Here is a 27,393-nt window from a genome sequence, read left to right on the forward strand (position 1 = left end):
GTTTTACCATTATTCCTCTGCCGCTACATTTTACTAAATTAATCTTTTTCCTCATTCCTTATTGAGGACTACTGCGACTCTGTTTTTTTTTCTGTCATATCACCTGAATACGATGATTCTAACTACAGAATCATCGTATTCTGTTAGAATCATCTAACTACAGAAAAAGTCTCCACACATAAATTCGGACATGTTCCCTTCATCATTTGAGTGAAAACCATATTTTCAGTCAGATGATAATTTTATTTCACTATCTACATTCGTCTGAATTACCAACTCTGACCGTGTTTTGCAAGAAATTAACATCCGCCACTTGCTAGATATACACCGAATTGTGCTGCATTATTAACCACGATATTCTAGTTAATAACGCTTATTTTCGCTATTTTGACTTATTTAATTACTATATTTTTTATATTTATTTGCAGCATTAAAAAAAAAAAATTAAATCAGCTAAGCCTTTTTATTCCCGTATATAGGGAGTACAAAAATAGCTATTTTTGTGCGGTAAGAATGCAATGCTCTACCTAGCGGTGAAAGAGTTGAGTTGAGAGGTTTTAGTTGAGTTGCAAGCAATTTTATAACGTGGTCCCTTGTTTTATCGTAATCTGTAATAATGGGTCGTATGCATGCACCTGGGTAAGTAAAAGTACAAAACGTATACAAATCAGTTATTCCCACGAAAACTTTCATTTAAATATCATTTGTTTTAGTTATGTATCAGTTCTGAAACATTGGTTTGTTGGTTAAATTTTAAGTCTGCTGCATTGCGATACAAGTTTGTTATCCGATGCCTGACTATTCATTTTATTTAAAAAAAAAAAAAAAACATTTTTTTTCACATTTTTTCGTAAATGATAATCGGTATATGTTTATTTTCTTGGAGTTTTTAGTGGAATAGACAAGATTGAGTAGTTATAAAAAAAAAAGTAGCAATGATAACATAATCGGAAGTTCCGCCATTGTGAAAAATGAACAAAATGCAATATTGATCCTTATTGACAATAAAATGGTATGTTGGCAGGCTGTAGTAAATTCTATATATGCAATATACTGAAATATAACACATATTGAAATAGTGTTTTTACTGAAGCATATTTACTTAGCCACCACTATTACTGATTTGGTCATTTCAATTATCACTGTGTTAGTGGGGGGGGGGGTAGTCAGTGGAAAAGTTTGACAGTCAGTTAAAATACATTTATGAGGGAATTTGAAGTTTGTTTTGGAGATGGGCAGAAGTAGAATATTGATGGGTCATACCAGGATGATAAATAAAACTTGTATAGCCACCTCTACTCATTGCATAAGACCCAAATTGTATACACCAGATCTATCATATCTCCTTGAACCCATTAACAAAGTGCTCACAGCTGATTCCAGCAACCTATTCCATTCGTTAACCACTCTACAAGCAAAAAATCTAGTTCTCGCATCCCTACTAACCACATTTTTATTCAACTTCCAGGAATGACCTTGTTTTATCCCTGCTAGCCAAGTGCTGAAACATTTCCCCTGCATTAATCTTGTAAAACCCTTTTAAGTAACAAATGTTTCTATCATATCCCCTCTTTTTCTCCCATCAACTATTTTCTGCAACCTGCAAAAACCCTCATTCTATCTGCATAGGGCCAGCCTGGTTGGCAGAGTAGTTAGTATGTTCGAATCCTCCCAAGGGCATAGATGTTTGTGATTGTCCTATTGGCCAATTACTATATCTATTGCTGTGTCCTGGCACAGTATGACTCTTGATGTCTTTTTACCATAAAAAATTTAAAAAAATCTGCATAGGGACCATTCCATAAACCACTCACCATCTTGGTCCATCACCTCTGAATCATCTCAACCACTTCCTCATCTTCAAGAAACTCAAGACCAGCCCTGAATAAATACAGTAATTCTTATGACATATCAAGGCCTTATAAAGAGGAATTACTTATTCTGTACTTAGTGTGTTCTTCACTACCTAAGTAATGAACCGCTTTGCAATATGTCCCCCAGACTTCAACTTTATCTACAATCACATCATCCCCCATTTAAATTCCTAGCTTCATCTGTTTTGTGGAGTACAGTTCCATGAATATGTTACACAGCTATTCCAAAATGCTGACATTAAATTGATACTTGTTATCTTCTGCCTGTACTGTCAGACCATCTAAATCATCCAGCAAACTCTTCACATCACTTGAACTGTTGTTTTACCCAATTTTGCATCATCAGCAAACAATTTAAATTTTCCCTTCAGATTACTGCTTATATTTTATATATAAATTGAACAATAATGGTCCTAGTACAAACCTTGTGGCATACTACTATTCTGCTTCTCCATATACCACTTTTTGGTATCTGACCGTCAGCTACCTTTGTATCCATTGAGTCATAATTATTAAGTAGTAAATGTAAGTTTTTCATACAGTAAAGAATTGGTAAATGGAAAGTGTTGTCTGAGAGTATTGATTTTGAATGGAAAGATGACCACCATGTGTGACCTGATGCAGTTAATATTTTTAGTTAAGAAAAATATTTTGATATCCTATTTGGGGAACAAGTCTATTCAGCGTTTTTCATTTTTTAAAAGACTGTTGAATATTGTTGATGGCATTGTGCTGTTAGAGAGTAATATAATTCGCATTTCCTGTCAAGTACTACATTTTACACTTTATACAGTTAAAAGAGCAGAAACTTTGTCAGTTTTCATACACCCATTAACTGATTAAGTGAACAATAGTAAATCATAAGTTCTCATTATGTAGTATGATTTGAATATGTAAAAATATTCGATCATTGTAATGCATTCTGGTTATTTTTCCTTTAAAAACAAGTTATGTCAACAAATCGAAGGAACAGCAATGGGCAATCCTATTTCTCCTGTTGCCAACTTCTATATGGAGCACTTTGAACAATGTATTTTTGACGACATTTCACCTAGACCTACTCATTGGTTCAGATATGTAGATGACATTTTTCTATCTGGAATGGCTCTTCTGATGAATTACGACAGTTTCTCTCTAAATTAAATGCACTTCATCCAAGGATTCAGTTCACTAGAAGTAAATAAGCAGTTAGCCTTTTTAGACCTTTTGATTCTTCGCCAACCGGATGGTAACCTACATTTCTCAGTCTATAGGAAGGAGACTCATATAGGCCATTATATCCATGCTGAATCTCATCACCATCCCAGTCAAAAAGGCAGAAACTATTAAAGCACTTGTTCATCAGGTCCACACCTTTTGCTCTTCAGGGAAACTATTACAGAAGGAATTGCAATATATTATATCCTCTTTTCTATGTAATGGATATAAGAATTCTTTTATCAAAAGAGCTTCAAGTAGTTTTGATATATCTTCCTCTTCAAATACAAAGAAATAATGCATATTCCTATCTCTTATGTGCAAGGCATTAGTGAGCACATAGCAAAAATTTTAAAACCACTAAATATTTTTGTTTCCTTTTGCCCCATCAGAAAAATTACCACTTTTCTCACTTCTCCAAAGGACAAGCTTCCACATCTAAGTCATCCAGGTCAAATTCCTTGCTCTTGTGGGTTATCTTATTTTGGATAAACGTGAAGATCTGTTTTTATTCGGATAGAACGACACAAATCATATATTCAATACCTTGAACCTGAACAGTCTGGACTTGCAGAGCATGCCATCAACACTAGACATAGAGTTCATTGGAACATGACAAGTCCTTCACAGAAGTCGGTTATTCATGGAAAGGCTTTATAAAGAAATGTGAAACTTTACTTCACTCTCCCAACTTAAATAGATATCCGATGGTCTACGTCTATCTCCTTTATGGGAGATAGTACTCTTTAAATCAGGTCTATGAACCTAATGTTTCCTAACTTTTTAATTGTGTATATATATATGTATATATATATATATTAAATAAGTTAGGAAACATAATGACTTTTAGTTATCTTACATGAGCTACTTAGGTGGCTCCCTTTGGAATTGTCAGTTATATGTACTGAAGATGCCTGTGATACTCAGGCATCTGAGTCCTGGCAAAAAATTGTACTAATAAATAATATTTTATGTGAGTTAATTCTGTTATTTTAATTTCAAGTAAATTAATAGAAAACCCTCGACACCACAAGGGAAAAGGGAAGAAGAAGAAGAGATTTAGGGGTAGAGTTAAAGTTTAGAGGACATATTGCTAAGATAGCACATAAGACTACTTGGCTATTGAAGAACACATTAACAAGTAGAGATAAGGAAGCTATTATTCCTCTTTAGAAGGCCTTGATATGCCCAAATCTGAACTACTGTGCTCAAGTCTGATCCACTGGGTTTCTTGGAGATGTGAAAGTGGTGGAGAGGATTCAGAGGCAAGTGACCAAAATGGTTAGTGGCCTGTGGAATGTGCCCTATGGGGATAGATTAAAGGTATGTGGATCAGATGTTGGTTTATAGGAGAAAAAGAGGGGATATGATAGAAATATTCAAGTTGCTTAAAGGATTTTATAGGATAGATGCAAGGGAATGTTTCAGCATTTGACTAGAGGGACCAGAATAAGGCGTCATCCCTGGAAGTGAATAAAGGTGTGGTTAGTAGGGATGTGAGGACTAGATTTTTTGCTCGGAGAGTGGGGAATGAGTGGAATGGGTTGCTACAGTCAATGTGAGTGCTTTTTCTGTTGATGGATTCAAGGAGAGGCATGACAGATTGGGTCTCCCATGATGAGCCTCCGGACTCCATGGAGGTGACTGTATAATAATAATAATCTTCTAATCTTTTACTGCTTAACTATTTATAATATGCTTCTTTTTCCATTTTGATTATTTCTTTGATTGTATCATCCCATATCCTTGGTTTTTACTTTTTATTGAATTTTTGGTCTTTCCTAAGCTTTCATTTTCTGCTGTATTTAGTATCATTTTTATAAGCATTCTATTTCTTCATTTTATTTTATCTAAATATTAGTTAATTCTTTGTTCATATAGCCATTATACATTTGTGTCATTTAATAATCTAGTTTTATAAATGAATATTTAAAATTTTCTTTCTGTTATTGTTATTTGTACCCATTTAGATGATAATCTTAATTTTATTTTAACAAGGAAGTGGTCTACTTATTTCATATCCTCTGTGAACATCTAAAGAGAACTTTGTCTTTTCATTTAAGATAAAGTAATCTAATATTGATTTCCATCCTCTTGCTGCCCAAGTATATTATTATTATTATTATATGACACCTCCACGGAGTCCAAGGACTCATCGAGGAAGGGCATCTACTCTAGAGCTCGTTCTAACCACAACTACACCAACTCCATTTACCACCAACCACCACAACTAGTATTTCCACAGACAATCACAAACATCCATGCCCACGGCAGGATTCGAATCTCAGCCTATTGGCTGGAGACCAAGTACGCTAACCACTCGTCCAACCAGGACAAGCTATGAATACAGCCATTCTCAAATCATTGGTTTAGCTTAGCTTGTGTTTGCTATTGGCCACATGTCCAGACACATTACATACATTATAATGTATTTAAATAGCCAGCACCCTAAAATCTACTTCACAATGGAACAGGAAACTAATGACTTAGATACACTAGTCACACACCTTGCTGATGATTTGTTATCTTTTTCTATAAGGCCTTATAGGAAAGATTAAAGTGAGTGGATCTTCCTCAAAGTCCAGGAAGAAAAGTTTAGATCCATGGCCCTGTTGGTCATGACCACCCCATCGTATCTGGTGGGCTCCCCTCTCCGCTACCCAGGGAATGTGTTCTAGAGGTTACAGGGTCCCCCGAAAGAGTACAGATTTAATACTCAAATTTATTTTCCATTTCACTTGAGACCTTGTACAACTCAGCAACTTGAATCCATCTGCTTAGTCTTGCTTTGTGTTAGAAAAGAAAAATATGAGATGTGCTTAATTCATCTTCATTACAAACACTGAGATATGAACCCAAGTGTAATCTACTTATTCAGATACAACCACCTGATGTTTGGCATCAAGAAACGGTATATCCATTTTCCTCGGCCACACAGTACTAGCTAGTTCTGAAGGGATGTTTTATCAGTTATTCCTTATAGCTTTTCCCAACTTTGCTTTGCCGTGCAACTGTATATATCTTTCAAGCCAATTTCAGTGTTTCTGAAATTGCAAAAGCCTCAATCCAAGAATTGAGCCTTGGGAAGGAGAGAGGAGCAGAGCAGTCACTTGTTCTGTGATACCTAGCTGATATTACTATTCTTTCACAACTATTAGACAACCACTCTTATTGGAGCTGTTAATTTATTCATTCAGTTTGATAAGTTATCATAAATGCTCTGGAAGGATTATAAAGAAAAATTTCATTGGTATACTCATTAGCAGTACAAAGCGGAAGCAAGAAGGGCAACTAGTTTAGTAAGAAAGACTAAATCAGATTTTGAGGGCAAATTAGCTAAGTAGGCCAAAGTTAAGCCAAAAGAGATGTTTTGTTTTGTAGCAAGTAAGAGGAAAAATTATTGGTAGGATGCCTGTAAACAATGCTTATAATAAGAAGGTTATGGATGTAAGTGTATCATCCATGTTAAAATTTTGCAGCTGCTGATGTGACAGATGATTATCAAAATTGATGTGCATCTTGAATATCAGTTTTCAGACACACAAAAATTGATAAATGAAGATGTTTTCAGCATATTGAAAAATATGAATGTGAACACAGCATTGTGACTGAATGACATGTCTGTCCATGTACTGCATGAATGTGCAAGAGAATTGGCATTGTCTCTGAAGTTGTTCAGTCTAAATCTCAGCTCTGACAGGGTTCCAGGGGAGTGGAAAGAGGGTAAGATAGTACCATTTCATAAAGGTGGCTCCAAGACAGAGGTAGCAATTGGTGAAAGGGAAAATACAACAGTGGGTGGATAGAAATGCAATACTCTATAGTGGGCAGCATGGCTTTGTAAAGGGCAAGTCCTATCTTAGTTACTTATTCACATTTTATAATAAAGTGACAGCAGAATTGGACAAAAGTAATGGCTACATATGATACTGCTCAACTTTGCCAAGGCATTTGACAGAATACCGCATGGAAAACTATTACAAAAGCTGGAGCAAATGGGAATGGATATGAAGCTAGTAGCATGGTAGAGGAGTGGCTGACAGATACCTGAGAGTAGTATATGGTGGAGTGGAATCTAGGAGAATGAGAATAACTGGTGGAGTACTTCAAGTCTGTACTAAGGCCACTAATTTGTCTATCATTGATATATAAGGAAGGATTTAAGATGGGATATTCAGTTGTTTGCTGATGATGCAAAACTTGAGGGGGGGGTGATAGTTGATGTAGATATCCTGTAGGATAATTTCAATAAATGTGTCACTTTTTAGCAGATTATATTGTAGTTGCAAAGAAGAGAGAACTGACATTACAATGTGTTTAGGAGATCTGGTTAAAAAACTGTCTGGGACATGTGAAATCTGGAGTCTGTTTTAGATTATTACTAAGAGCAAATAAGTTATTTGCTTAGTGTATTTTGAGAAACAAAACTAGTTTCAGTTATGAATATTGAGGTTCCAAGGATGAAAACTTCACTGTCGGAATTTTTGGCCTACAGGAAACTAAGCTTTCAGAGATGAATACTTAGAGATCAGAATGGTTATCGGAATTCTTAGAGTAAAGACAGTAAATGATTGCAACAAAGAAATTCTGAACTCAGAGCAGATCAAAAAGAGTGGATTCTGGGTTGGAAAATAATTCTCAAATATTGGATGTCTAAATTGGCAATTACTTGAGTACCTGTTTTATGGAAGGAACCATGCAGGCTAGCTTACAAAATTGAGATGTACAGTAGTTATTGAAGCTGCTATTTATTGTTGGGACTAGTAGGGACAGGACATCATATTAATATTTTAAAGTCATCTGAATAATTTAGATGACAATATTACTAAGTAAAAGTTAAATTTCCCTGAATTGTGACACCATTCTTAATGGTTATATGCTACAGTTTAATAATTTATAGTTTTACTGGCCTGGTTGGCTGAGTGGTTAGCGTATCTGCCTCTCCAGCCAAAAGGCTGTTGGTTCAAATCCTGCTATGGTCATGGATGTTTGTGATTATCTGTGGAAATACAAGTGGTGGGCAGTACAGCAGTTGGTGTAGACAGTCAGAGTAATTGCCCTCCTTCAATGAGTCCCTGGAGGTGTAATGTAATAATAATAATTTAGAGAGCAATTAATGATATAATTTTCTTGTAAATGGTTAGCAATTTATCCCACGGTATTCATTACTGGGATGTTATTTCAGTATCTTGAATTATTAGAAGTTTGAAATTATCCCAAAATGAGACATCCCTAGTGATTAGTGTGTTAGTTTTTAAGTATTGATACTGTAAAATATTTAATAGATTGATGTTTATTTCAGAAAGGGTATTTCCCAATCAGCACTACCTTATAGGCGAAGTGTACCAAATGTAAGTATACTGTTTAATATGTTATGATTTAAGAGTTCAATAGTTTCCTTTCTTAACAGAATTTAATAAGCTGGAAAAATATATTATACAAATGATATCATTATTTTTTAAATAATTTCGATTACAACACTACTAAGTAAAAGTTAAATTCTCCTGAATTGTGACACCATTCTTAATGGTTATAAGCCAGCTTTGCTGCAGTTTAATAATTTATAGTTTTACAGAGCACTTAATGTCTTGCAGAACAAATATCTCTAAGATATTTGTTCTTGTATGTACTTATGTATAAGATTTGTAGGCATCTGAAAGGATTTAATGCATCAATTTCCATATTGTTTTTTGCCAAGAAATTAAATTCTTCTTTAACCTCTCTTCTTTCTACCTGCTAGGACATGTGTCTGTCCCAGCACATTGCTCAGCTCTAAGTAGGATTAGTATTCTTTGTTCCAGCTTCACCTTGTGATTATGCTCATACACTGATGATGACCAGTTAGTTTCTCATTGAAATATTTGCAGTGATAAAAATTATAATCTTTTGAATATATGTGTCTAATATACATTATATAAGAAAAGTCTACACAGACTTATGGAAAATCCCTTCTGTTTGCAACATCTATCATACCAAAGCTTAACCTCATTCACTCTCTTAGCATTTACAACTCAGGCAATGCATCCCACTCACCTATCACTCTCTTGTACAATGTTGTCAACCATCTCTTCATCCACTCCAAACTTCAGTGACCAGATTTGAGCACAGTAGTCTAAACCTAAAGATCTCTTGCTTCCTGAAAGTATTCAAAACCTTGCATTTAGCCACATTAAACTGTCATCCCCCGACATTTCCAGCTTGTTCAGGTTCTGAATAGCAACTATACCAGTGATTACAGTCAGTAACCTCCCCCAGCTTCACATCATCTGCAAACGACTGAATATTGCCCCCTAAATTCCAAATGACATTGATATAAAGACTGAAAAGTAGTGGTCCTAGCACAGAGCCTTATTGGAACCACCACTGGTAACTTTACTTTTTCCTGATATTGCCCATCCATACGCTACCTTTTGATATCTATCAAACACCTAATTAACAATCTTCTTCAACTTAATATTCAAACCCATACATTGTGGCTTAAATGTCTGTTTATCATGTGGCATCCTATTAAATGCTTTTGCAAAATCTAAAAGAATTACTGTATGCATTTCCTCATCAACTACTTATTTTATCATAGGCATTAACAGGATTACTGAAATAAATCCTGAAACACTCCTTAACAAATCTGTGCTGACCTTCACAGATATTATTTTCATCTGTCCGAGTTTGTATCGAAGCTTTTACCATCACAGAAGTAATGTGTCTATAATCTGATGCCTCTATTCTTCCATCATCCTTATGCAGAGAGACTGTCTTACCTTCTTTGTGCTCCCCCAGGGAATTTTCCATTTGCTAGGCTTTCATTAAACAGCCATCACGGGAGCTGTTAGTTGTTTGCCACATTCCCTTAAGACTCATGATATTTCATCTAGTAACTTATATAATCATCTTGCTGGCATCCAGAGTACTTCGTATTGTAAATACATCCAATTCGTTACTAGTGCATCAACCCTCTCCATCCCATTTGGAATAAGACTCACCTTGCCAGAATGAAATACTAATATGGTAATAATTTACACCTTGGCTTAATGTAAAGATTTTGCCATCTGCATCCTTTTTAGATGATTCATTATTGCCATATAATGTTTGTTGTTTTCATGGATTTACTTTAGATTCTGACCGCGTGTTCTTGCATTGTGGTTTGATATTTAAGTTTCATTTTGTTTACCAAATTCAATGCTATCCTTGGCGATGAATTTGTTCACACATCTATGGTATGACTTTCTGCGGCAGTTTTAACGCATGCCGGCCGATGCATTCAGAAAATCTACTTTATTATATAACGGAGCTTTTGGATGTAAAGGACACCCTCTCGCTGAAATTAGTCCATTATGTCAGGGTTTTACTATATTGCCATTGATGTCATCTGTTCGTGCCCCTAATCTTTCTCAGGAGTCTCATATGAGCAGTCTTTGGTCAACTGTTTTACTTCTGACCGAGCTCTCAGATCCATTAGTTAAAACTGGTTTGAACACTGTCTTGTATACAGCTAATTTAGTGTTTTGACTAATTTCTCTCTTATTCCATATGAATTTATTCAATTGACTTCCTACCATACCAGCTTTGTTGATTCTGTTGTGTATTTTAATATTTAATTTACCATCTTCACTAAAAATTGTTCCTAAATAGCTGAAATGTTTTACAGGTTCTCCATTCACAACGCATTTGACATTTTCACTGCTTCTGTCTGTTTTCATTGTCTTTCTCTTGTTATTGCTGACCTTCATACCATATCTATTACAACAATTATTCAATTTAGTCTGGGAATCTTGCAGACTTGTAAGCAGATTTATTTAGAAGTATAACATCGTCCGCATAAAGCAGAGCTAACATTAACATCTCTAATTTTGATATCATGTTTAATACCACTTTCCTTCATAATGTGATCCATATAGATAATGAATAACAGAGGGAATAATGTACATCCTTGTCTGAAACCAGATTTAACATTAAATTGTCTTCCTGTACTTCTTTCAATTCTAACTGCTTACAACTCAAATAAAGACTAAGTATTGCTTGATATAATGCCCATTGACACCATATACCTGTAGCATATTGAATAGCTTCTCTCTCTCTCTCTCTCTCTTGGCACCTTGTCATATGCCTTTTTCAGATCTACAAAACTTAAATACAGACCTTTCTTATATTCCCATGATTTCTCAACTATTTGTCGTAAAGTGAATTTCTGATCCTGACAGCCTCTGTTTGGCCTGAACCCAGCTTGTTCTTCACCAAGCTTTTCTTCCATAATTCTTCTCAACCGTTTCTCAAATATACTTGTGTAAATCTTACCAGGAACATTCAATAGTGAAATACCTCTGTAATTCTCACATTCAGTTTTATTTCCCTTTCTATATATGGGTACTATGAGAGCGCTACTCCATTCATTGGGAATTCATCCCTGTGTCCAGGCCTTCTGAGCTATGCAGTGCAGCTACTGTAAGACTTATACCTCCATACTTCAGCATTTCTGGTCGAATGTCATCTATTCCTGCTACCTTTCCACATTTCAAGCCTGTTGAATGTTTTTTTTAGAACTCTGCTATCACTGCTTGTTTCATTTAGCAATTTTTCGAAGTAATTACTCCATACTTCAACGATATCTTATTCTTCAGTTTTCATGTCACCTTTATAAAATCTAATTCCTTTTACAACACTCTTTCCTCCATTTCTGAGCTTCTTCAACAACTTGCAGAATATCTTGCCACCTTCTTGATATTTATTTTCTATGTTACCAAAGTCTTCCCATGACTTTTGTTTAGCTAGTTTTACATGGTGTTTAGCTTTCTTACATTTGTCTCTGTATTCTCTAAGATCACAAGCTGACTTATTTGCAAGGAACATTTGATATGCTTTCTTCTTTTCCTTCACTGTCTCTTTAACTTCCTGTGTCCACCATGGAGTTCTGATTTTTCTATCCTTGCAGACAACCTCACCACATGCCTCTCTGGCTGAATCAATCAGGGTTTTCTTCAAGGCTTGCCATTGAACCTCCAAGGTTTTGGAGATTCAGTGGAGGTTCCTGTTCTCAAGCTCTTTCATTTTTTCTTCAATAATCTATGTGTTTTAGTCTACAGTTCACATCTGAGAACTGCTAAACTTATATTCACTTTAAAACTTTCTTACATGTTCTTCTTTTCAAAATGAAATTCACTTTTATCCTGCTCAAAACTAAATAGTGATCACTTCCAATTTCAAATCCTCTGTACACTCTGGTGTCCTGCACCATGAAGAAAACATCACTATCAACAATAACATAGTCAATGAGACTTTTCTTATTCCTAGCCTCTTCTCTCCATGTGAATTTGTGCACATTTTTATGTTGGAACATGGTGTTAGTAATAACCAGTCCATGTTCTGAGCAGAAATCCAACATGTATTTGCCATTATTATTAGCTTTGCTCTTTTCTCCAAATTTTCTCAAAATATTTTTTGTATGGCTGACAATCATTTCTTACTCTGCTATTTAGATCCCCAACAAGGATCAACTTTTCCTGTTTCATTGTGTCAGTTGCTTTCTCTAAAGCCTCAAAAAACTCCTCCACTTCTACCTTAGTAGAACCTTCTGTGGGACCATAGGCACAAATAAGTCCCATTGTCCAGTTCCCCATTCTTATATTTGCCCACATCACTCTACTTGAGATACTATGGCTACTCCTTTTTTCTCGATTGTAATTGCCTGATTATAACATTTTATATTTATTGCCCAGAAAGATCTCACCAGTTTTTGTTTCAGTCAATCCTGTTATGTCTATCTGATATTTATCTAATTCCTCAGCAAGCTCCATTTCTTTGCCATTCAGGCTTCTTATGTTGATAGTACCGATTTTCAACTCTGTTGAGTTGGAATGTGTTTTCAGATTTGTTCCGGTAGCTAACTTTTCACTGTTTGTCCTTGGGAAAACAACAGGGCGGGGGGCTTGTTTAACCACGCTTTGCCAGAGCCGGCATGAAATTTTGTCATGTACCATCATTTTGTATTTTGGTTTAAGCCAATAAGAATACAATTTGGTCGGTAAATCCCAAATTGCCAGCCCTTCCTCGTTCGTTCAGTATCCAGGTAGATACCTAACATGGTGCACCACGAGAAGGTGAGGATTGGACATTAGGTCAGAAGCTCTGGTCGGTTCTCTGCATTCCTTTAAAGGCTATGTGGAGGTCTCCTTTCAGTTATACGGGTTTGGACCTTAAGCACCCCTACAACTGAATAATATAAACTAAAATAAAAATACAGAAGAAAATTGTCTATAGCAAATACAACAAACCTTTGTTTGAAGTGTCACAAGATGTCTTTCATTATCAGTTGCATCAATCTTGGGGACTGGCAGCTCAGTAGCTATTTCCTCCATTCCACTCTGTCATTGGCTTTCTTCTTAATCTCCTGGTAATTCCTCATTCCCATGCATTCTTTGACTTGGTCAACAAAACTTTCCCTTGGTCTGCTGCTGCTTCTTTTCTTATCTATTTTGCCTTTCGTTATTCTTTTCACATGTCCATATACTACCTATCTCTTCTAATTTTGATTGATCTAATTAGACTTCTTGTGTCACTTATCTCTCAGGACTTTTTTTTTCATGCAATGCCAGCGCCAAATTTCAAAAGCTTCCAATCTTCTTATGTCTTCTCCACCTAGAATCCAGGTTTCACATCCATACAGTGCGATACTGAAAAAAGTATCTACAACAAATGCAACAAACCTTTGTATGAGGTGGCACAATATGTCTTTAATATGAACATACTATTCATGAAAATCTTCATAGACCATGCTGGGCTTTTTTTATTTAGACAGATGTGAGCACTCACTGTATTAACAAAACAGAATATATTCAATCTTACAAAAAGGCTATGTGCAGATGTGAACTCACAGAATATTTTAGATTTTTTGTATTTTTAATTAAAATGAATAATATTTTCTTCCAGTGGTTAAAACTTACCCCTGATGATGTAAAAGAGCAAATATACAAATTAGCAAAAAAGGGTCTCACCCCATCTCAGATAGGTAAGTGATAGTTTATCTTAATGTTGAAAAGTATATTCTTGATTATAGAAATTGATTTTTTTTTTTCCCTAGTAGAGTGAAGGACAGTAAATGATACTCAATATTATTTAATTAACTGAAAAGATGGCTACTTTTGTCAACCATACACTGAAGATTTAAAGGATTGATAGTTTCCTTAGAGACTTGCAGTGCTGTAGAGGGACAGTTGAGAGAGAGTGTAGGGTGATATGCTTTCTTTGGAAAAAGAGAGCAGACAAAAAAAAAAATTCATGGTGTTTATTAAAAATGAATTTGTCAGCCATCTATCTGGAGTACCAGAATCAATGAGTCTCTCATAACTTTAAGGCTGATAAGATGAATTATATAAAATTTGATGCTATTCTATGTTACATCCCTTAACAAAAGGATTCTTGGTGACCCCCATTGGCAGTGTTGAGCGTGACTTGATACTCTGGCAGGAAACCATTGGAAAGGAACTTATTGGTAAATTGACTGAAATGGAACTCTGTTGAGGTGTGCTGAACATTGTCAATACGGCACTGCCATGTGATGGATTATATTATCTATGTTTGTAATTATGTTTATTTTGCTTTTAAAATGGAGCACTGATCTTATCCACTCTATTATGACTTTCTTTCTTTTAAACAACTCTCTTCCTTTTCTAGACACGTCTTTCCTCATGCTGTCTCTCCTTCAGCATCTACCGCAAACTTACACACATAGGCCGATACATACATAAAAATTCATACTGCCATCCAACACAAAAACTAGGGGATCATCAGCATCCTCAAACACAGAGCCCTAGCAATTTGCTCCAATGAACAAGCTTTGAACCAAGAATTTACCAAACATTTGTAAAAAAATTGCTACACTAAAAAAAATTGTTCACAAGATCCTCCATTAAAATGTCACTAAAAACAAAAAGATTACAAGAATGACATAGCCTTCATTAGGCTATGGCATTCTTGTAAATTTCAGAAAAATAGATAGAACACTACTTAAATACAACATTAAGACTACCTTCAAACCCCAACAAAAGTAAGAAATTTACTTAGCTCTTCCAAAGATCCTCTTCCATACACCTGGTCCACCCAGGAGCTTACAAAATTCAGTGTACCTGTAATCTGCCTTACATAGGGGAAACGGGGCGCACCATACCAATCAGAAAAGATAAACACAAACGACACATTAAAAATTATAAAATAGAATAAATATAATTTTTTTTATGTATAAAAATAAAATAAAAATGGAACTACATTAAACATTTCTGAAGTCCTCTCGTATTGAGATTTTCTTCTGTTTGGGCTTTTCTGGTTGCTATACGGATTACAGATGGGTTCTCCATATTCTTGGCATGATTAATCCATCATTTTTGTTCATGTATGGATAATGTTTCAGCATTTCACAAGCTTCTTTGGATTTTCTTTCAAACCATGTTTTGGTGTAGGTATTGACTTGGCACCTTTCCAGTCAATTCTGTAGCGTGTTTGGAGTGCAAGGTCTGACCATATTACTACATATATGGAGACATGTGCATTGTCTCCATAAATTCTTCACTATGAATGGACTACTATGACTATCATGATTGTTCCTGAAGGGAGGGGGTTGAGAGACTCATTCTTCTTGAAAATGTTATCATTCTTGTTACTTGCAAAAATTGATTGGTTACTACCCAAGGAATACAAGGTCCTTCTGGCAAAAAATAATAGAGGTTTAGCTTCTGATTTATAAGAAATCAAGGTTTCCCTGCTTGGCAGAATGCCAACTGCTTTTTAAACAAAAAAGAATATCAAGAAATAAATTCAGAAATATAAGACTTATGAAAAATCAATGATGGTTGAAGAAATCTAAGGAAGTGCAATGCCTTCTTTAGTGTCATTTAAGCATTCTCTAAATTATCTGTTAATAGCTTATATCCCATCTGTGCAAAAAGAGATCCATCTCTTTCAAACACCTTTTAATACTTGTTTCAGTTATTTATCTAATTGATTGAAAACCTCCTCATTCAAGTGAATGAAGTAAACACTCTCTCTCCCTCCCTGTCTTGGCAGTCATCTAGTGTTCAAGTGCCTTTGGACTTTTGAGAATATTTTCACCACCAGGACATTCATGTGGACCTCACACTTCAGGTGACTTCAGAGTGCTGCTTTTTGACGCATCAAAGGTCCATTAATCGAAGCATTCTTTTCATGAACAGTACTAAACCAAATTTTTAATGCTGATTCAACTGGAGTATCCTTACCAGATCGAGCTCTCTTCCGATCCATGTTCTCATGAGTAAGAGCTGAAGTTTCAATGTTTGATTTGTTTTTCAAGATCTTACACGAGAGTGGTTGTGAAATTTTTTAATGTACAGCTGCACTATACTGACTCATTTTGGGCAACTTATCATAGCATTCCAAAATTCTTTGCTTTTCTTGAAAAGATAAATCTTTGTTTTTTTATTTGCTTCTGCCATAATGCTAGGGGCTGAATGAAGGGGCTGAAAATTCACTTACTGAAAGAGAGAGCACGAGAATAAACTAACTCGAAAAATCACAATTAGACTGTATTTATCCCCCCCCCCCTCCTTCCGCCTGGAAGATATAAGATTTACAGGAAGAATAAGATTAACAAAAAAAAAAGTCAGGTTCGACAGATGTTCTTTGTCAAATTTCTCCTGATTAATCCTTATTTCTTAGAATTCTGAAACACAAAAGGCTAAACATTCAAGGATTTTGATAACAATAACCGGAACTTAGATTATAATAGACGGATTATTTTTAATTAATTTTAAATGGTGTGTTTTGAGACCAACTGATTTTGATAACAATAGCTGATCGATAATATTATCCATGATCACAATAAGCAAATTCTACTGTATATTTTTCAAGAACTGTCAAATAAGAAGAGATGTGTGGCACAGAGCAATGTTGTGATACAATATGAAAACATTCATACACTTCTGCGGTCTTTCTCAATGTGCATCATTCTGTAACCGTTACAGTACTCCTTTATAATATTCACAGTTAATTGTGAATATTATAAAGTTACGAACTCCACCGGCAACCATCCCTCCAGATTGAAAAACACAACGAACAGGATTTTCGTGGCTTCTTTGACCAAGGTGAGTTCAGTGTTTTCCAGTCAACTCTGCATTTTGGTCTCAGGATCATCACCATACACCCAAGATTCATCTATTGTTATGAAAGTTTGGGTATGAAGTCACACAACAATGCAATTCCAACAAAATTGTCAAATTCTGCTGCTTTTGATCAGCTGTGAAAATGTGTTGGACTGAGCCAAATGCAAGCAGAGATCAGCAATTCTTTGAATGGTCAAGCTTCTGTTTTATTGGACCATTTCACCCACTTTTTGTAATGTTTTCATCTGCACAAGAAGTTCAACGGTGTCCTAGCCTTTTTTGTCATCAATCAATTCAGAACCACTATGAAATCATTTACACCATTTGTAAATAGACAGCATCATCTCTGTAAGCAGCTGATAAAACATTTCATGAGTTTGATGCATTTTTACCCAGTTTGAAGCAAATTGTTTATGTTTACTTGTTCACAGTTCTGCTTTCCACTTATGTGAAAGCGATGCAAAACACAAGTACACAAACTGTTTACAGCTAAGCAAGTAAACTGATCAGCTTGAAACTCATCACATGACAGACATGGATGTGAGATAACCCTTCCACCAATAGATCTGCTGCTGCACAGCCACATTCACAGTGCTTTTTCAATCACTCCTTGGAAGAAAACATTTATCTTCAGACATTTCTGATACTTCTAGGTGGATTAATGGATCATGGCTAATGTAAGCTTGATCATGTAGTACTATCATTAATGATACTTCCAAAAAGAGTTTTGTAAACACTTCACAAAAATTTTGTTGTAGATGTTGTAGAAACTAAGTAAAAGGTTAATATCATTCCTAATTCCTGATTTTCCTACCTTTCTTAAAATTTTTGTGTCTATTGCTTTTTTTTCTTATATAATGCTAATGCACTTTTAGAACTAATAAAATGGTCTTCCATTTTGTTTCATTGTCACTTTTAAATTTAGTACTACTGGTGTAATGAGAAAAAAAGCATTCAGACATCCATGATTTTTCTAAAACCCTCCCCTGGAAAGTTAATTCACAAAGTATTATTAATAACATCTGAATTGGAGATTCATCATGGAATGTACACGCTATCACACAAAGCTCATCCAACTGTGTCTTAAACTGATTCAATGTGTCTACATTCAGGCAGTGCATTCTACTCACCAACCACTCCCCATGTAAAGGACCTGCTCCTCACTCCTCTGCTCACACCCTCCTTATACGGTTTCTAGGGATGGCCTTTTGTTCTACCCCTTCTCTTCCATGTCAACCTGATAACAACACCTGACTAACTTAAGTTTCAATCATATCCTCTTCTCCTATTCACAAGGCTTTGCAATTTACATTATCTCAATCTGTCTGCATGCTCTGTATTCCAATGAACACTGTGACCACCTTTGTGAATTTTTTTCTAGGCCCTTTCTGACATATCATTACCATGAGAACCCAGTGGCCAAATCTGTGTACAATAATTCATGAGGTCTGATCAAAAACTTATACAGTGGCATCATGACCTCATTATTTCAGCATTGTCAAGATCCTCTGCATCATTGCAGTTATCAGATGTGATGTCTTCACAACTTGTGGAATGTTGTCCCTGAACTTCAGGTCCTTTTCCACCAAGTATTCATGGGAAAACACATAAAAAGCCAAGAGGAAGTGATGGAACAAAAAAAAAAAGTTGTGGTATTTCCCATTATGTATAAATGTCATGCGAATACTTCTATTTCTGCTTGCCCATCTTGTGAAGTAATATTTAGTCTATGTTTACTGAAAAGTTATTCAAGAGCACATACCAGCTTGGTTGAGTCAAGTAAATAGTGTATCTTCTCCTCAACAGGATGTGGTTGAGTCTTGCCATGGCATGGATGTTTGTGAAAAATGATTTTGTTTCTTGTGACCCACCTTGATTATTAGAGGCTCTAAGTGGCTTAAAAAAAAAAGTCCATGTTTAGTCTGTAGAAAAGGGTTTCTGTATTATCTCTTTTAATATTGGTGTGTGTGTTAGCTTTATAGCCTGTTGTGAGTTTCAAAGAAAGAAGTCATACAACTAATGAATATACATTGTTATACTTTGTTAACAAAATGTGCTGTATTGTATTTTACTTTGATATTAATTTGGTATGCTTAGGTGATGGCTTATTTCAAAATTCAGTTTGAATATTTTTTTAGGTTTATAAAGAGAACACTTGTATGGTAAAATGTTATGAGAATATTGGAACTGATTAAGCAGTTCAAGTAATGAGAAATTCCTTAAGAGCTGTGTAGCAAGAAGGGAGTTAACTTTCACACTTAAAAATAGCACTCTGGAAAGGTTGTATGTATATAATTTGAGATTTTTGATTTTGTGGTAGCTGACTATTTCTGAGTGTTTTTTTTTTTTTTTTTTTTTTTTTTTTTTTTTTTTTTTTTTTTTCAGGTGTTATCCTAAGGGATTCTCATGGTGTAGCTCAAGTACGATGGGTAACAGGTAACAAAATTCTTAGGATTCTTAAAGCCAAAGGTCTTGCTCCAAGTCTTCCAGAAGACTTGTATCATCTTATTAAAAAGGCTGTAGCCATACGTAAACATCTGGAAAGAAATCGTAAGGTCGGTAATTTCACTGATTTTTATTATTTAAAACTGCACCTTGGAATATATATGTAGATATAAGATATATTCTTTCCTTCTAATTATTTTCTGCATTAGATTCTGAATATCATTATTGTAGTTTTATTTCAGTATTCATTATCATTCCATTCCATAGTAGCATCTCCAATTTGGAGGTTAGTAATCATGGTATAGCAGCATGTCCATTCCTCTACCATCCTTTTAATCTCGTAATAGCTCTTGTTATCATCCATTTCTTTAAATCAACAACCTAGCAGTATTTCCAGAGGAGTTTTCCTAGCTGATCGTCTTAATGTGTATGCTTCTTTTGCCTTAGCTATTCTTGATTTTTATTTCCATAACCGTTTCTCCATCTTCTGTTATCATTACTCCTAAGTAATTATATTCCTGTACATTTTGAATGAATCCTGCTAATACGCTTAAATTTGTGTTTTGTTGCTTATTACCATATAGTTGGTTTTAGCTGTATTTAATAATAAGCCATAATTCTGGCTATCTTTTGATTTTGCTATGAATACCAAATCATCGGCAAATCTAATATTAATTCTATTGCTGTTCTTTTTATTCCCATATTTACTTTCTTCATATTCTTTCATTATTAATTTGTTTTTGTCATCTGATTCCAGTATAATACTTATTATTCTAAGAGCTTTTTTATCAGTTTGAATGTCTTAAATATTTCTAACTTTTCGTGGCTTACTGTGTCAAGTGCTTGTGAAAAGTCTATGAAGCACAGATAAATTATTTATGATGCTCTTTCAGTAACAGTTTTTAATTCATAAATGGCATTAATTGTACTTTTTTCTATTCATTATATGGCATTTAATTCTAGAAAACATTATATTTTTTATTATTTTCAGTTGCATTTTTGAAGCATGGGATATGATACTAATTGTTCTAAAATCTTTGCATTTTGTTATTTTTTGGTATTGGAGTGCAAATAGATTTTATGAAATTTTCTCTGGTGGTATGCATGTATCATATCTACTCTATGTTATTTCTATTAAATAATTTGTTCCTTTTCCCTCCTTTATTAACTGGGCTGATATTCTATCACATCTTGCCATTTTACCATTAGGTGGTTCTTTTATTATGTTTACTATTTCTTTAAGTATGCCTGGATATTTGTGTTAACACTGATCAGAGGTTTACCACTCTAAGATCATTAGACAGTTCTGTTGGATATTCTTTCCATCTTTGTATCTAGTCTTCTGGATTTATAATAAGATTTTTATTCTTATCTTTGAGATAAGAATAATTTCTTTGAGAACATTTTTCAGTTTATGCCAGCTGGCTTGTTCTTATGGTGCACGCTGTTAGCTATCTATCGGGATACTTAATGAATGAGGATGGGCTGGCAATTCAGGATTTAGCTGACCAAATTGTATTCTTCTTGGCTTAAACCACAGTGTAAAATGATGGTACAGCATGACAGAATTTCATGCTGGCTGGGGCGTCGCCCAGTTAAACAAGACCCATATTGTTTTTTGCCAGGGAACCATGGTGAACAGTGAAAAGTCAGCTATTGGAACCAATCCTGAAAAATATCCCAACTCAACATCGGCAGAGTTCAAGATCGGTACTATGAGCATAAAAGCCTGAATGGCAAAGAAATGGAACTAGCTGAAGAATTTGATAAGTACCAGATCGACATGATAGGGGTAACCGAAACAAAAAAGACAAACTGGTAAAATCTTTTGAGCAATAAATACAAAATGTTATATTCAAGCAATAACAATCAGAGAAAAGGAGTAACCGTAGTATTCAACACTAAATATGAGACTAATCTTCTTGAATGGCACGCAGTATCAAGTAGAGTGATGTGGGCAAATATCAAATGGAGAACTGGAAGTTGATCTTTGTAGGGGATCTAAATAGCAGACTAGGAAATTATTGTCAAACATATAGAAATATTTTGGAAAAATTTGAAGAAATGAGCAAAGATAATAATAATGGCAAATACCTGTTGGATTTCTGCTCGGGACATGGACTGATCATTATCAACACAATGTTCCGACATAAAAATGTGCACAAATTCACAGGGAAGGAGGCAAGGAATAAGAAAAGTCTAATTGACTATGTTATTTGAGAAAAAATGAGTTTGAGAACAGGAACCAAACCTTGGAGATTCAGCCAGAGAGGCATGTGGTGAGGTTGTATGCAAGATAGAAAATCCGAACTCCATGGTGTACACAGGAAGTTAAAGAGGTAGTGAAGGAAAAGAAGAGAATATGTTTCAAAAGAACATATTGAAAGTTCCTGGTGAATAAATCAGCTTGTGTTCTTAGAGGAAGAAAGCTAAACACTGTGTGAAACTAGCTAAACAAAAGTCATGGGAAGACTTTTGCAAGAACATGGAAAATAAATATCAGGAAGATGACAGAATATTCTGGATGCTGTTGAAAAAGTTCAGACATAGAGGAAAAATTGCTGTAAAAAGAATTAGATGATAAAGGTGACATGAAAACTGGAGAAAAAGATATCCTTGGTGTATGGAGTAATACTTCGAAAAATTATTAAATGAAATGAGCAGTGGCAGCACAGTGGTAAAAAAACACACCAGGCATGCAGTCAGGAATACATATCCATACTTAAAGTAGAAAAAGCCTGAAATGTGAATATACAGCAGGAATACATGATATTCTATTAGAAATGCTCAAGTATGGAGGTATAAAATTCCTGTAGTGGCTGCACTGCATGGTATAAGACAAAGGGACAGATTCTTCCAGATGATTGGAATAGAGCTCTCATTGTACCCACATACAAAAAGGGAAATAAAACTGTGTGAGAATTACAAGGGTATTTCCCTACTGAATGTTCCTAGTAAGATTTATGCAAGTATACTTGAGAAGGATTGTGGAAGGGAAGCTTGGTGAAGAACAAGCTGGATTTAGGCCAAATAAAGGCTCATGGTCAGATTTTCACTTTACGACAAATAGTTGTGAAATCATGGGAATATAACAAAGATCTGTATTTAAGTTTTGTAGACCTCTAAAAGGCATATGACAAGGTGCCAAGAGAAAAGCTATTCAAATCACTACAGTTATATGGTGTCGGGGCATTATATCAAGCAATACTAGAGACAAGTCTTTGTTTGGGTTGGAAGTCAGAATTGAAGGAAGTACAGGAAGTTGGTTTGATGTTAAATCTGGTGTCAGACAAGCATGTACATTATTTCCTCTGTTATTATTTATATAGATCATATTATGAAGGAAAACTACTAAATCTGATATCAAAATTGGAGGTGTTAATCTCAGCTCTTTACTTTATGCAGTATACTTTTAAATAAAATCCAGTACACGTCTGCAAGATTCCCTGACTAAATTGAATAACTGTTGTAATAAATTTGGTATGAAAATAAGCAATAACAAGACAGAGACAATGAAAATAGGCAGAAACATTGAAAATATCAACTGCATCATTAATGGAGAACCTATAGAAACATTTCAGCTACTTAGGCATAATTTTTAGTAAAGATGGTAAATTAAATATGGAAATAAACAACAGAATCAACAAATTTTATATTTTAATCTGTGGAATTGGAACTCAACGTATTGAATCTTTCTTGTTTAGTGGTGGATTATAAGAATAGAGTTTAGAAATATAAGTTTAGATAGAGACACAATTGAAAGACTTAAAACTCATTTTGCAAGACCTCCTAGATTTTATGGTCTTCCTAAAATACATAAGATTGACTTTCCTCTTCGTCCAATAGTAGATTGTATTGATTCTCCTACTTACTCTATAGCCAAATATCTAGCTAAATTATTGAAATCTCACATAGGTAACTCTAGTTCCTTTCTTAAAAACTCCTCAGATTTCTTAAAAAAATTGAAAAATATCTATTTGCAACCTACAGATCTTATGGTGAGCTTTGATATAGAATCTTTATATACAAATGCACCTCTCAAGGAAACTCTAAAATTACTGGATGAAATCTTTCCAGAAGACATTATAAAACTATTCGATTTCATAATACACTCTGGATATTTCGTATCTCAAAACAAATTTTACAGCCAAGTAGAAGAAATGGTCATGGAAGTCTTCTCTCTCCTGCTTTAGCCAACTTTTATTTAGAACATCTAGAAAAAGTCCTCTTCTCATCTATTTTCCCTCAACCATCCTTTTGGGTAAGATATGTAGATGACATCTTTACTATATGGCCTCACAACAAAGACTCCTTACCTTCTTTATTAAACAGTATCAATTCCTTACATCATCGTATAAAGTTTACTATGGAAATTGAAAACAACAACCAGTGTTATCATTTTTAGACGTTCTCCTCATCCGGTCACCTTCAAATAATCTTACAACTACAGTTTACAGGAAACCAACGTTCACAGGTCGGTATATTCTTAAAGAATCAGCCCATCATCCTTGTCAAAAAACAGGAATCATAAAATGTCTAATCAGAAGAGCCAAAACCAATTGTTCTATTTCTAATTTTCTACAGAAATAGAACAATTGATAATAAATACAAAAATTTCCTGCTATCCAACAACACGTGAAACTGAATGGCTTTTCTGAAAAGAGTACACAACATCTTCTCAATTCTTATAATCCACCACTAAACAACAAAGATTCAATACGTTGAGTTCCAATTCCATACATCTCCGGGATTTCAGAACCTATCAAGAATTCTGAAGAAATATGAGTTAACAGCTACATATTCACTATTAATAAATTATCTTCCCATTTTCCTTCTCCTAAAGACAAATGCTCAACTATGTCTCTTCCTGGATTTTATCAAATTCCCTGCAACTGTGATCTCTCCTATTTTGGACAAACTGGACGCTCTCTTGAAAAAAGAATCCAAGAACATCAATCCTCCATTCATCACAACAAACCTGAAAAATCTGGATTGACTCAACATGGGATAGAAACTAACCACAACATCCTTTGGTCAAAAACTCGCCTCTTACATAGATCCCGCTATAAATTTGAACATTTATTCAAAGAAAGCGCGCAGATACCTTACTCCATCGTCCTAACCTGAATCAGAATGACTATATCTGTATCAAAAATCTGGGAAAGTCTAATCAGGATAACTCATTAATTCATATTAATTTTATGTTATTTAATATTAATTAATATCGTTATTTCAATCATGTCTCTGCTTAAAAATATTCCCTGTAATACTTAGTGATATAACATCACGCAGCTTGTTCTATTTTTAAATGATCTATTGTTAGTATTCCACCTTGTATTTTTTAAAACTGTTCTTGTAGTGCCACTGAAGATGGTCTGCAATTTTCAGACCGAAATAGTTGGCTAAATTAAATATCTTTCTTGTGTTTACGTACTTATATTATTCAGAATCAACAAAGCCTGTGTGATAGGAAGTCGACTGAATAAAAATATATGGACTAAGAGAGAAATTAGTCCATAAAAAACACTAAATTAGCTGTATACAAGACAATGTCAAACAAATTTTAACTTATGGATCTGAGAGCTGTGTTAGAAATAAAACATTTGACCCAAGACTAGAGACCACAGATATGAGAGTCTTGAGAAAGATTTGGGGCATGAATGGAAATATCATATTCAAAACGAGGATATTAGGGAAAGAACTTGACATTGTTAGCATCCAGGAATGTGTACAGAACTAATCTCATCTGGTATTGTCACTTAAACGGAATGGGAGAGGAAAGATTAGCAAAACGTGTTCTCTGCCAGGTTGGCAGAGGAAAAGACCCAGGGATAGACCAAGATATTGGTGGATTGATACAGCAAAAAGTGCCTTAGAAGACAGAAATATAAGGCACTTTATATTTCTATAAAGTGCCTTATATTTCTATTTATTAGGCAATACTATTTATTAACTCACATGTTATAGTGAACAAAATATGTGAGTTAATAAATTCTAATCAATAAAAATGGTTTAACAGATTACATCTGTTAAACCATTTTTTCAAGTATATTATTGATTAGAATTTATTAACTCACATGTTTTGTTCACTATAACATGAGGATCATTCGGAGAGAAAACAAAAGAATTGGTTGCAGCATTCGAAATATGAACACAAGTCAAACAGCATGTCCATGTATCCACATGTCTCAGCTGTACCTAAGTGAACAGCAGAAAATGCTATTAAAGTTCCAGGAAACTGGGTATAGTTGTGTAATTCATAATTAGTTTTAAAAAATTATACAGTTTATGGTGATTACTTCCCCAACCTGGAGATAGTCATAGAGTCTGTTTGATTAAGATTAGGTTGATGGCAATTTAAATTTGACATTAATAAATAATGATTTAAATTTGACTGTGTTACTTGAAACATGTGAAACAGGTTTCACATGTTTCGAGTAACACAGTCAAATTTAAATCTACTATAGTACATCTTTGCCTGATCCTAATGAATTAGGATCTGGTGTCTGGCATGAGAAGCAAGGCCTGAACCCTCTGATTCTAGAAATTTAATCTTCTTGTTGGATTCTGATCTTAGCAGAACTATCAGTCTGTCCAAAATTCCAAAATAGTGAGGTCAGCATGAACAGGGTACTTGATTAGCACCAGATAAGAATAGTGGAAGCTATTTACCTTTAGTAGATGGTAGGAAAGAAGATAACTTTTGAGCTTGTTTGGAAGTAGGGTACAGATTAGAATCCTTGTTCTTTGTTAAGAAGTCCCTTTAAGGTAGAGTATGAAAATCCTCTTAACATTAGATTCTAATTTGGCTGAAGGATCATAATCATCAGTTATTTTCTTTATATTCATTAGATGACATCTAGATAAATAAACTGGTCTGGGAACACCAAAAAAAAAAAATCATTTGCCCACCCAAGAATCTATTGAGCTCCAAATCAGTTTGGAGATCAATAGAAACCAAAAGATTTTTTTTTCACTTGGTTAGAAAAAAAAAGTTCGACATCTTTCTCTAAATCCAAAGTAATTTAACCCTCCAACTGGCCATGACGTATATATATGTCCAGCTAAATCTGGATACAATTCAGTACACCTGTTGAAAGAACATGGAGATGAAGTGCAATTTGGCTGTCATGTCCATTAGAAGGTGTGATAATCCCTCACGCTGACGAGAACATTTAATCAGATTATCTCGCGCTCATAGCTGCGTCTCAGTTGTCTATAACAAGAAACACAGTTCCTCCTAATATGCTGGGTAACTGAATCTTAGTTCCATTGGATAGACTAAAAATATCATCATCATCAAATTCCTGCCATGTACCCTCAAGGGGTGTATTTACTATTCAGCTCAATGTTCTTCAACGATGTCAAATGCATTTTAATTAGCAGCCCATTAATCAGTCAGATGTTATTATTAAGAATATTGTACCCATGATACATGTGTTGAAGTTATAAAAATTAAAGAAGTTTTAAAATGCACCATAATTTTATATTTTCCATATGCTTCTGTGACAGCTGTTATTGTTGTATAATATTAAACTAATTGGAAATAGATCAACAAAAATTCAATATTATTACTGTTTTGTTATACTGTAAAGTTCATCATCAAATTCCTGACATGTACCCTCAACGGGTGTACAGGATATAATAGTACTACATGAAAAATTTACATCATTACTAACTTCCTATCTACAATTTTCCTCCAAATCAGTCTGTTACTTGTTAAGACTCCAATATTATCAGATCTTATATTTCTA

General features: G+C 34.6%; 1 protein-coding gene across 1 annotated transcript in view; it reads left to right on the forward strand.

Moving 5' to 3' along the window:
• The first annotated feature begins 533 nt into the window (after positions 1-533).
• The window catches only part of RpS13 (ribosomal protein S13), a 37,244-nt gene continuing 10,384 nt past the window's right edge, over positions 534-27,393 (forward strand). The window contains exons 1-4 of the mRNA XM_090414317.1: positions 534-639; positions 8,374-8,422; positions 13,992-14,070; positions 19,580-19,749. Of these exons, the coding sequence (XP_090270443.1) occupies positions 617-639; positions 8,374-8,422; positions 13,992-14,070; positions 19,580-19,749 (321 nt within the window). The 5' untranslated portion in view covers positions 534-616. The remainder of the gene's footprint in view (positions 640-8,373; positions 8,423-13,991; positions 14,071-19,579; positions 19,750-27,393) is intronic.

The sequence above is a fragment of the Typopeltis vanoorti genome, chromosome 25 (genome assembly GCF_054136105.1).
Source record: "Typopeltis vanoorti isolate ZY-2024b chromosome 25, IOZ_Tvanoo_1.0, whole genome shotgun sequence".
Lineage (NCBI taxonomy): Eukaryota > Metazoa > Arthropoda > Arachnida > Uropygi > Thelyphonidae > Typopeltis > Typopeltis vanoorti.